Source organism: Nuphar pumila, chromosome 12 (assembly GCF_984573655.1).
Source record: "Nuphar pumila chromosome 12, dmNupPumi1.hap1.1, whole genome shotgun sequence".
In the NCBI taxonomy this organism is placed as follows: Eukaryota; Viridiplantae; Streptophyta; class Magnoliopsida; order Nymphaeales; family Nymphaeaceae; genus Nuphar; species Nuphar pumila.
This window is the reverse complement of record NC_143260.1, coordinates 15,527,661-15,540,148: the sequence shown is the minus strand read 5'-3', so window position 1 is coordinate 15,540,148 and position 12,488 is coordinate 15,527,661. Positions and strand designations below refer to the sequence as shown.

General features: G+C 37.9%; 1 protein-coding gene across 1 annotated transcript; it reads left to right on the top strand.

Moving 5' to 3' along the window:
• The first annotated feature begins 7,930 nt into the window (after positions 1-7,930).
• Positions 7,931-8,404, top strand: LOC149820106 (homeobox-leucine zipper protein ATHB-40-like). Its single transcript, XM_089981743.1, has one exon. The coding sequence runs from the start codon at positions 7,931-7,933 to the stop codon at positions 8,402-8,404; it is 474 nt and encodes a 157-aa protein (XP_089837869.1).
• The last annotated feature ends 4,084 nt before the right edge of the window (positions 8,405-12,488 follow it).

The window sequence follows — 12,488 nt, the reverse complement described above, 5'->3', positions numbered from 1 at the left end:
AGTGCCCCCCGAAAGAAATTTTTTTGAGTCTTGTATAAATTCTTTCTTTTTTTTCCTCTTGTAACTGTCAAAAAAGAGCAATAAAGTGTTTTGTTTGATCGTTGTTGTTTATTGTTTCCTTCGGTTGTTTCTTGCTTGTGGTTTTCGTAACACCCTTTTCTGAGATTTTCTATTTTTTTTTGCTATGCGATTTTCATAAATCGCTAATCGATTTAGCGATTTTTCATTTTTTTTTCGCTACGTGATTTTCATAGATTGCTACTTGATTTAGCAATTTGCCATTTTTTTGCTACGCGATTTATGAAAATCGCATTGCGATTTACGAAAATCGCATAGCGATTTGCCATTTTTGTTTTGCTATGCGATTTTCATAAATCGCTACTCGATTTAGAGATTCGCCATTTTTTTTTTGCTACATGATTTTTGTAAATCGCTATTGTGTGTAATATGTAAATCACGATGCCGAACTTTAGCCCCTTGAGCACAATCTTTGCCGTGATCAGGCTGTAGTCACTAGTCGTCCCGATGGCAGTCTTGAGGTTCGTGATAGGGAAGTCAGAGAGGAACATGTCATTCTCGATGTTGGCGGGAAGGTGGGTCTTGTCGAAGAGCATGAAGTCGGAGGTCGAGATGAGGACCTCACAATGTTAGAACCCGATGAATGCCTGCAAAGACTTGAGGGTGCGAACGCCCATGTTGAGCATTGTCAGGGTGGTCAGAAAGACATAGCCATGATCGGAAGTATTGCCGATGTAGGGGTAGACGGATTGTACTTTGAAAAACTCCATTGTAGGTGTACTAGAGGAAGATTTCGTTGTAGGTGTCCCTCGAAGGTGACGGAGGGGCCGTCGCATTTGGTTGCCCACTAGACGAGGGCAACATTTCGGCCACTGCTAGCAGAAAGAGGACGATGATCACCATCTGATCGCCGACTCTTTGCTTCCCTTAATTTCTTCTCTCTCTCTCTCTCTCTTTCTCTCTCTCTCTCTCTCTCTCTCTATCTATCTATCTATATATATATATATATATATATATATATATATATATAGAGAGAGAGAGAGAGAGAGAGAGAGAGAGGGTTTTATAGTGTTTCACGGAGAAAGAAGAAGAAGAAGATGACGACGAAAAGTTTAAATGGAAAAGAAAGAGAGAACATTTCAGGTTTGTTTCGCTGTTTGGACTTTGAAGAGTTAACATCATCCTCGACTTTATGGATAGAGGATATTTTTGTCCTTTTTTTGAATGGAGGACATTTTCATCATTTTCTTTAACCGTCGTTTCATGGCAAGAATAGCAAGAAAGGGTACTTAAGTTTTTTCAACCGCACCAGACTCTGATGCTAAGTGATGCCGACACACACGGGAATACAAGCCCCATGTACTTATATATGTGACGCTCATTCGGACCCTCGAACACGCATATTGTAGCAAACATTGCGTCTTCGGGGGAGAACACACAACACGCTCTCCTCCGAACACGCACTGTAGCAAACATTTCCTTCTCTTCCTTGTCCTCCTTCTTCTTTCTTTGCCTTTCCTTCTCTTCCTCATCAGCCTTTTCCTTCCTTTGTCTTTCCTTCTCTTTCTCGTCCTCCTTCTTTTTTCTTTGCCTTTCCTTCTCTTCCTCATCCTGAATCTGCTTCATTTGCCTTTCCTCTTCATTCTTCTTCAATTGTCTTTGCTTCTTTTCCTCCTCCTCCTTCTTTTTCAACTGTCTTTGCTTCTTTTCCTCCTCCTCCTTCTTCAATTGCCTTCACTTCTCTTCCTCCTTCTCTTTATTATTCCTTTGCTTTTCCCTCTCCTCCTCCTCCTCCTTCTTTTGCCTTCACTTCTCTTCCTCCTCCTTATTCTTCCTTCGCTTCTCCCTCTCCCCCTCTTCCTCCTTTTGCCTTCGCTTCTTTTTCTCCTTCTTCTTATTATTCCTTTGCTTTCCCCTATCCTCCACCTCCTCCTTCCTTTGCCTTAATTTCCTTTGCTTTTTTTCATTATCCTCCTCCTTTCTTTCATTTTGCTTGTCTTCGTCATCCTTCTTCTTCTTTTTCATTGTTGGATTATCATCTTCAATATCTAACAAATTAGGCTCTGATCTATACTTTACCAGTAATTGCTCCCTTTCTTTATCATTCTCAATCTTCATTATTTTGTAGTTCGCTTCTACTTGCTCATATAAAGCATACTCTTATACGATTATGTCAAAAGTTTTCTCCGTTGAGGATGAAGCATTTCTTCTCTTAGGAATGTAAGTCATTGAAAACCTGCACAACACAAAAACTTATTGAGACGGCAAAGGGTGTTCCGACGAAAGAAGATGAAGTGATAGAATCTTTGTGGAATGATTAGGGGGAAATATTGCGAAGAACTCCTTTTATAGTCGAGGAGTTTAATGCATATGGGACCCGCCAAAGATTTTTTGTCAATTCACATTTTTGGCGGTTCACGTCTTATAATAAAAGATTTTAAAATGACAGTGTTGTCGGCCATAAAAATCTGCCTTTGTTGCAAAAATATTGTCATAGTATAACGCAATCGGATTATCAAATATTATACAAATCGATATGTAAATTACTGTTGATAGCTTATAAATCGATATACAGAATCAGGATAAAAAATAATATTTAGAATCAAGTCAATATCTTAAATCGATATTAAGAATCAAAACATCTTAAATCGATATGAAAATTCCTATTGATATCTTAAAAATCGATATTTAGAATCACAACAATGTCTTAAAACGATATTAGGAATCAAAACAATATCTTAAATCATTATTAAGAATCAACATAGAAATCAATATTAAGATTCAGAACAATATCTTAAATTGATTTGGAAATTCGTGTTGATATCTTTAAAATCGATATTTAGAATAAGAACAAGATCTTAAATCGATATGTAAATTCCTATTGATATCTTAACAATCGATATTTATAATCAAAATAGTATCTTAAATCGATATTAAGAATGAAACAATATCTTAAATCCTTATTAAGAATCAGCATAGAAATCAATATTAAAATTCAGAACAATATCATAAATCGATTTGAAAAATCGTATTGATATCTTAAAAATTGACATTTAGAATCAAAACAATATCTTAAATTGATATTAATAATCAAAACAATATCTTAAATCGATATAAAGAATCACGTTAGAAATCGATATTATGTTGAATTATCGTATCGATGATTAATATATTATGCGATATGTATATCGATGTGTAAGAAATTAGGTATTTTCTAGTATCGATTTTTAAGATGATATATAAAATTTTGCTTGATACCGATTGTCCTTTTGCGAATTAATTTTATGAGCTTTGTATAAGTGAACATATCCTACCGTGATTTATACAATGACTGATTCATAAAAGGTCGAAAGAAAAACACAATAAACAAATCGACACGATGTTTAGGCATAGTAAACTATAAATCGAGTTAACTTCAGCGATACATTACAACCATATTCATTTACAAAATTTATGAGTGTTGCACATTCTTTGCTTCTCATGCAAATATCCTCAGTTGAACATTTTTTGTTTTCAGAGTGTTGCACATTCTTTGGTTTCAAAGATCCTCCAATATTATCACTTCTGGCACAAAGTTCATATTCCAGCTAGCAAGAGCTCTAGGGAGGTATATATGCGAATATGCTTCACAAACATCAGCTCAGGCATTGTCTCCTTGAAGGAACCGATTCTATATGCATATTTGTCATAAAGTATATCGAAGGTAGGCAGATATTTTTTCAACTACGAATTATGGTTTGTGAACAATGAAGGGTCCGACAGTAGGAATAGATCAAATAGATGAACATCAACATCACCCCCTGTCTATCATGCAGAATATTTGTGCTTGCCATATAACGGCAACGATTGAAAATGATTATGGTCGTTATATTTTGCGTAAGCTTCGATATACTTTACGACAAATATGTCATAGTTGTATGTGTCATGAATATATTAATGTATACACAATAGATAAAAACCATAATCATCATCGAAGATTATACAGATCTTTCCTCACAGCGTGAAACAACTACATTATCAGCATCAAAACCCATCTATCAAGCACAGGTAGAAGGAACAAAGAAAAACAAAGAAGAAAGAAAAATACAAGGGAGAAGAAGAAGAAGAAGAAGAAGGAGAAAGAAGAAGAAGAAGAAGTTGCGTTGCTGCAGAAAAGAGAAAGAGAGGTTAAATAGATTAGGATTTTAGATATGGATAACGGGTTGTATCGGGTCAGGTTTTACATAGAATAGGGTTTTACACAGATCTATATTAGGGTTTTACATAGAATAGGGTTTTATGCACGTGTACACAAATTGATACGACGTTTAGACTTAGTAAAGTACAAATCGATTTACAACTTGATAACTATTAAAAAGTTATAAATTACTATCACTATTATATAGGAGAAGTGTTCTATCATGATCAGTACAACAACAGACATTAAGTTAAAGTTGCAAATCGTTATCACTGTTTTATAAAAAAAGTGTTCTATCAAGATCTGTACAACAATGGACCTAAATCGTTAATGATTTATCCTATAGCGATTTTTGTTTACCAGCTTTGTCTATGTGAACAATATCCTATCGCGATTTGCTTTTGCAAGCATTTTCTACGTGAACGATATGTCGTATCATGATGTACCTAATGACTGATTCATAAAAGGCAAAAAGAAAATAGCTTTAAACAAATCGACACGATGTTTAGACTTACTAAAGAACAAATTGACACGATGTTTAGGGTTTAGAATTTAGGGTTTTGGGTTTAGGGTTTTGGAGTTATGGTCTAGGTTTTAGGGTTTAGGGTTTAATGTTAAGGGTTTAGTAATTTATTAAGGGTTTAGGGTTTAAGATTAAGGGTTTAGTAATTTATTAAGGGTTTAGGGTTTAACGTTAGGGTTTAGTAAGATATTAAGGGTTTAGGGTTTAGGGTTTAGGGTTTTGCGTTAGGGTTTAGTAAGATATTAAGGGTTTAGGGTTTAGGGTTTAGGGTTTAGGGTTTAGAGGTTTAGGGTTTAGGGTTTAGGGTTTAGGGTTTAGGGTTCAGGGTTTCAGGTTTAGGGGTTATGGTTTAGGGTTAGGGTTTAGGGTTTAGGGTTTAGGGTTTAAGGCTTAGGGTTCAGTAACATATTAAGGGTTTAGTGTTTGCCGTTAAGGTTTAGTAAGATATTTAGGGTTTAGGCTTAGGGTTTAGGGTTTAGGGTTAGGGTTTAGAGTTTATGATTTAAGGTTTAGGGTTTAGGGTTTAGGGTTTAAGGTTTAGGGTTTAGGGTTTTGGGAAAAGGGTTTAGGGTTTCAGGTTTACGGGTTATGGTTTAGGGTTAGTGTTTAAGGTTTAGGGTTGGGGTTTAGGGTTTAGGGTTTCGGGAAAAGGGTTTAGGGTTTAGGGTTAGATACTTGTAGTATGTAATTGAAACCTGTGTGTGAGGAATAACAATTATAGGGACATGAGGTAGCCATTTGCGTGTTCAAATCATTGCTCCTTTAGTGATTTCTATGAAAATTGCTTTAAAGCGTCGTACCGGTAATTAAATAGTTGTCACGTGAATCACTATCATCAACAATTATAAATCGCTATTGCATCAAACATATAAATTATTTCTAATTTAAACGTACAAATCATCGCTTCAAACTTACAAGTCGATGTATAAATCTCACCCTTCATAAGTACATATCATTGTAACATTTGGGCTTCAACAGTAAACCTCGTTGTACGATTTAGCAAACTTGAGTACAAATCTTGGTAACTTTATATATCATAAATCGCTACTATGTTAAATATATAAATCATTGTTGCTTTAAACATATAAATCATAAATCGTGTCGATTTAGCTTTGTTACCAAAATATGTGTCATTCAATATCTGATGGATCAGGCTTCGCAATTTGTATTTATGATTTATGAAATTACCACGATTGTTGTTGTCCGGAGTTTATGAGGCATAACAGTACTTACGTTTATCGTATCGATTTGTAATATGAATAAGCGATTATGCTGAATTGTTGTATCGATTTGTAGTATATTATGTGATATGTACATCGATGTGTGTGTTTAAATCGTTGCTTATTTAGCGATTTCTATTAAACTCATTGTACATTATTTGAAGTATGAATCATTGTAAATAGATATTAAGTGTTTACTAGTATCAATTATTACGATATTTGTCGTATGAATCGTGTCAAAATATATTAATACTATAAATCGTTACTTTTATTGGCATGGTAAATAATAACTCGAAGATCGTTATAAATAACTGAATCACCTTTCCTTTGGTAGGGTCAACCCATTCTTTGTAAAGATCTGCAATTATTTCTCTTCGATGAGTATGTACAACCACCAATTCAAATAATATTGAATGTAACATACATCTGATAAACAGTATCAAATTGAATGGTGCAGTGGGCTGCCATTACGAATGAGCTCGTTTGCTTGCAAAGGATATGTGGGATTTGACCCCTGATACAGAGTTGTTGTCAGAACTTCTGCAGAAGAACATGAAGCTATCAGCTCCAGAGTATACTTTTGAGTCTGCTCTTGTTGATTTAATATCTGATAGATCTTCAGCTGCACGACAAAGGGTGGTCCGACAACAGACGACAGTAAAAGGTGCTCTGGCAACAGACGACGGTAAAGGGTGCTCCCACGACAACAGACGACAACAAAAGGTGCTCCTCCAGAGGTATAAGGGTGATCTAGAACGGAGAGGGCGACCTATTTTGAGGTTGAGACTCTTCAAGCAGAGGTGTTGCTTAGGGTAAAAACAAAAGGTTATCCACCATTTTTTGGCTGAAGGAGATTGATTGGTACATTACTCGAAACGTCGTTTCATGACACTAATGGCAGGAAAGGATACTTTAGTCTTTGCAAATGCACCGGACTTCAATGCTAAGTGATACAGGCACACACGGGGAAACGAGCCCCATGTGTGGTGCTCATTAAGACCCGAGAACACGCACCTGCATGTTCCAGAGAGGAACATATAACCTGCTCATATCAGTTCATACATAATTGATCATTAGTCCGTTCAGTCCTCAGCACACCTCACATGAGAACAATGCATCAAGAAAGATTCAAGATCTTGTTAAACTCTGAATTGCACACCTGTCCACCGTGTGTTCATAGACTTTTATTAATAAACTCAAAAACTGTTAGAGATTTGTTTACTCGAATCTCATCTGGTTAACTCCAACACTTGATGAAATACAAAAGATAATTTTGACACACAATTGGAAAGGCGTCAACCATAGTTTTAGGTAAGAATTTTTTTTGCGTTTTCTTCTTTTGAAATCCGGACGAGAGACAGTTGTGATCTGTTGAAATAAGACCATTTGACAGGAGTTGACCGTTATCGGGATCTGCTGAGGAGATAGCCTTTGATGAGTTGGTGTACACTACAAGTGCCGATGACGATGAGATCTGATCACGACCTCTCTTAACTGAGATTGGATCACGATCTTTCCTATCTTCCTTACCTGGCTTGCAGTTTCCATGTGAGCAACCTTTGTCTTTATCACCAAATGAGATGGTGTCCTGACAAGCTCGGTTTCCTTAACAGCCCACACTCATCTCCACCAAGTAAGTTTGGGGGCAGAAATTATATATGACCGAGGAAAGATTATATACAAAATGACCTGATGAATTATCCACCACCATGCAGTAAAACTTGCGGGTCCAACCCTCACGTGAATCCCACGCTCATAAACGTCACCCCTAGCCCTCCCCCTTCTCTCCCTTTATCCCCTTCATCCTTTCTTCATCCCACACCTAAACCAAACTCTCTCTCTCTCTCTCTCTCTCTCTCTCTCTCTCTCTCTCTCATGGATGCCTATCATCAGAAGTCTCGTGGGGGGTCCTTACTGGGGTGTTTCGCCAAAGAACAACCACCACGGCGTTACAAGAAGAGGCTCAGTGAAGAGCAAGTCAAGTTCTTGGAGATGAGTTTCAGCTTGGATAAGAAGCTGGAGCCACAGAGGAAGGTTCAGCTCGCCTGCGATCTGGGCTTGCACCCCAGGCAGGTCGCAATATGGTACCAGAACAAGCGAGCGAGGTGGAAGACGCAGAGGCTCGAGCTCGACTACAACGCGCTGGAGCTCCAGATGGAGTCCGTAGTCTCCGAGAAGCGGAGGTTGGAGAAGGAGGTTGCGAGGCTCAGCGGCGAGCTTCAGTACGCGAGGGAGTTGCTCAAGACGAACTGCGGAATCGAGATCCGAAGCTCGGGTGATGAATGTGGATCCCTTGAAGGAAAGAATAACAAAGAAAGCGGTGGAAAAGAAGAGGAAGGAGAATCTGACAGTGGTGGTGGAGTGAAGATAGAGAACAGTGGGGTTATAATGGAGGACTTGTATGCCTGTTTGGTTGGTTTTGAGGGCCATCACCATGGGAAATTGCAGTTCTATGATCTCTTCTAGAACCTTCTTGGTTATGACGATACCATCATTGGTGCGTTTTGTGTGAAATGGAGATGTATGTCTTGCTACGTGTAATGAGAAAGAAAAACATGACGCTTACCTACTCAGTATGTTTTTTGTTTGCTTTTTTATTTCTTTTTCTTTGGTGTTCTGGTATTAGTCTTGTTCACTAGGTGGAGTCTAGAGGAGAAACACAGAGAATGGTAAGACCAATCTGGGTTGTAAATGAAATGAAGAGATTGTACACGCAGCTTCTCCTTTTCTCCATTGAGAACCTCTCTCTCTCTCTCTCTCTCTCTCTCTCTCTCTCTCTCTCTCTCTCTCTCTCTCTCTCTGTGTGTGTGTGTGTGTGGTCGCGCGCCCGTGTATTTGGTTTCAATCTTGATGAACCTAACTATAAACAAAAGGGGGCTTATAGGGAGTCGAGTGGGTGTGTTCGTCGACGGAGTGCACCACAGGTATGGTAGGCTAAGAACAACATAGCCAAAAGTCTCCAATCTTGTGTGCGGTTTCTCTGTGTAATAAACAGAAAAAAAAATGGTAAACAAGATAAAGCAGATCAAAAAAGAGTTATGAAGGGAAGCGCTTGGGTTGATCGCGTGTCATTTGTGGTTAGTCTGTTTCTCTTCAGCATCGTTTCAAAATTTTTCTAAATCATATATTGACAAAAGAAGAAAAAGACAGGGAATTTTAATTAACTAAAAAGACAGAAAACGAATCTACCAAGATATGAGCTGCCTCAAATTCTCGTCTCTTGGCGTGTTGCCATACATTTGAAACAATAATTGAGATCTCTCATATGAGTGAGTCTTTTTCTATATGATTTAACCCAAGTACAGTTAATTTGTCATATCTCCTGGCGATAAGATGTGAAAATGGTTTCCACCATGGTTTTCTTGTGAGCAGATCAGGTGATCTGTCAAATCATTTTAAGAAGGTGATTTGACATCTTCATCTTTGATCGCTTCATTCCACAAGGACTACACTGTGGACGGTGAGGATGCCAAATCACTTTTCTAAAAATGATTTCGAAGTGATCTGCCCTCGGTTTTCTTTGTGAGGAACAATGTCATATTTTTTCAACACGGAGAGAAACCACCGTTATCATAACAGACTTCCCACTACGAACCGAGAGGTGGCATGTTGATCGTGGCCCTACTTCAGCATCCAGTATAAAACTTGATGAGTACTCCTCCTTCCCACAGGGGATAGTTTCTTATTGGTTCGACCTTGCGGCAAGAGATGCACACTCATGGTAACAAACTCGCCATTTTTTTCAACTTGGACACCTAGCCAAGTGTGGGGAACATAGCTAGCCCTTCTCAACAAACAAAGAAAAATGAACCTCTCTTGAGCTAATTTCCATCAACAGATGAGGTGGGAGTCCTGGATTGATCCAAAACATGGATCAGGATGCTGCTTGTCCCATGCCGTGCAGTTGTGATCACATGGTTGGCATCACCATGGGTCCCACCTTCGGATTCTTCCCCTTCAAGCCCTGTCAGGTTCGTGAATGGTGCAACCCTGGTGGGTTCCCCTTTAATGGAGAGAATAGCGACAACCTACCTGCTGATCGATGCTTATTTTATCGCCAAGTATAGCTTCTTGGTAGTGACCCACAAAGGCATGTGGACATGAGGAAACTTGACACGAGTTGGATTCGATTTTTATTTTTTTTGGAAAATAAGAAGAGAATACACAATTTTCTACTTTTTTTATTAATAAAAAGTTTTTTTTTTTTAATGTTTGATCAAGAAAGAGAAATTGCACCTTTCTGGGTATGCCCACTCTGCAAAGATTGCACTATATATGGAGCCAGGATCATGTGCCATTACATGGCACACTTTGAAGAATTGTGCCGCTGCACCTGATGACAGTCTGTCAGTTGTGGGGGCTCAAAAGCAGATGAAGGGCAGCTAAGCAGAGGCACACTCATAGTGTGCCATGTGATGGCGGCTCTTAAATATGCTGCCCATCTTGAGTCCCTGATTGGGTGTATCTCCAGTCCGAATCAGGTGCAACATGATTTCACAAAAAAAAAATGTGCATTAAACACCTCATCACCCTCCATCAGGTCTTGGGTCCCACATCCTACAGGCCCTGTCCTCAAGATGAAGGGTGCTTAATGCAAAAATATTTGTGCAATCATATTGCACCTGATCTTTTAACCTTGTTTCATGTCACGGACTCGAGCTCAGATAACAACCAGGACAGGGCTGAGAAACGAGATTAGTTGGCCGTGCTTAACCGAACTCAAAAACGCACGGGCTGAGAAACGAGATTAGTTGGCCGTGCTTAACCGAACTCAAAAACGCACCAGAGATGAGAAAATCACACACACAATTACCTGGCTCGCTTCTATATGAACCTACATCCACGGAAGTCTCTAGATGGCTAACTTGTACCGAGAGTTCCAACCATCTATTATTTATACTACAAAAACCCCTCTTCTTCCTTATGGACAGGTCACAAATTTCAAGTACAATTTTCCAAAAGTAAAAGCAGGAGATTTCGGACATAGTGACAAGTTAAAAACTGCAAAATATCATCAGCCAAAAACTCGTGAGAATTAAATTTTTTTTTTTTAAATTTCATAAATTTTTGGCAAAACCTCGGCAATAAAAAATCAGTTTTATAAAAAAACATAAATAAAAAATATTTAGAAATAAAAACCACACACTTTTTTCACAATTAAAACATAAATATCGTGATTTAAAACATGATATTTATGTTTTTGACGAAAAATTCGATAGAAATTGAAAATATCACGAGAACTTACCGTCACTACAATAAAAACAGGAAACAGCGACACTCGAACATCGGGCAATTTGGGAAAATTGCGGCAGTTGAGTGTGGGCACCTACAGCGGCTGTTTAAACTTGAGAATGTGATTACCTTGAAAGGTTGTTCCTAGATAATGAAACAAAAAATTCAATGCGTTCTTCATTTGTTTATCTTGTTAAATCTCGATGCTTGAGCATGTACTGATTTCCGTGAGAATGTGATGGTGTGAAAATTATTTTATAAAGCTTCACGTATATAAAAGAATTGCTTTGGCATACTGTTGCCAATTTTGGTTCATAAATTATTTTCATTGCCAGAATTCGTGATTGATTTTGATATACATATATCTCCTTAAAAAAGAAAATATAACTGGGTGGAGTTTCAATTTTGAGTTCAATCTAACAGTGGATTTTGGTAAGAAGGGATCAATTCTCTTCACACACATGAGAAGATTGATTGTCCTATATGGTATGACTGAAACATGTGTTGGAGCAGCTTCAGCCTTCAGGTGAACCCAAACTGGCATCTTAAATAGAACACTAGTGGTCAGCAGCAGCAACATTAATACTTGATAGGTGGATGCCTCTATTGGAGCATCTGGTTCGTAACTTCGTAGCATATTTCCTAAGCTGTGAAGAATATGTTAGCTTGCCTAGATGTCAATGAATGTTATTATATTATAAGACTTGTGGGTCTCTCCTATTGTCTCTTGGAAATACTGGTAGAGATCTTCACACTTTACTTTTTCACAGTTCAAATATCATAGTTCTTTTTTCATTTTGTAATTTCTAGAGTTTCATTTATGTCACTATATTATCTTGATGAAGATGTCAAGGTGCTCTTCGGTGAATATTGTGGTCATTCTGATGGTCTTAGTTGCTAGAAATATCTAGATGCTTTGGAAAAGGAATAGTAGCCAGAAGTAAACCGACAAGTTTGTGGATGTTGGATAGTCAAGTCAGATAGCATTTTATTTTACACAAAAAAGAGGAAAGAACACCAAAAACTTTCATAAAGAGTCTTATCAGTGGCACAAGCTCAGATTTGGATTATATTTGAAGTTTATCGAATTGGAAGTGTTTCCAGATGGGCTAATCATTGGTACCTTCAAGGCTCCCATACTCTAGAGTGGAAAGTCATGGTTGCAGGCATTAGTTAGTCGATCAGACCTTGTAGATGTGTTTGCCATGGTTTGTTTGGTAAGAAATGAGTTTTGAACTAATTGTTTTAATGTAAAACTTGATTGTTGTTGTGATGTTTTAGTTCATTGTGGGCCATTGTTGACAGCCTGAGGTAGTGC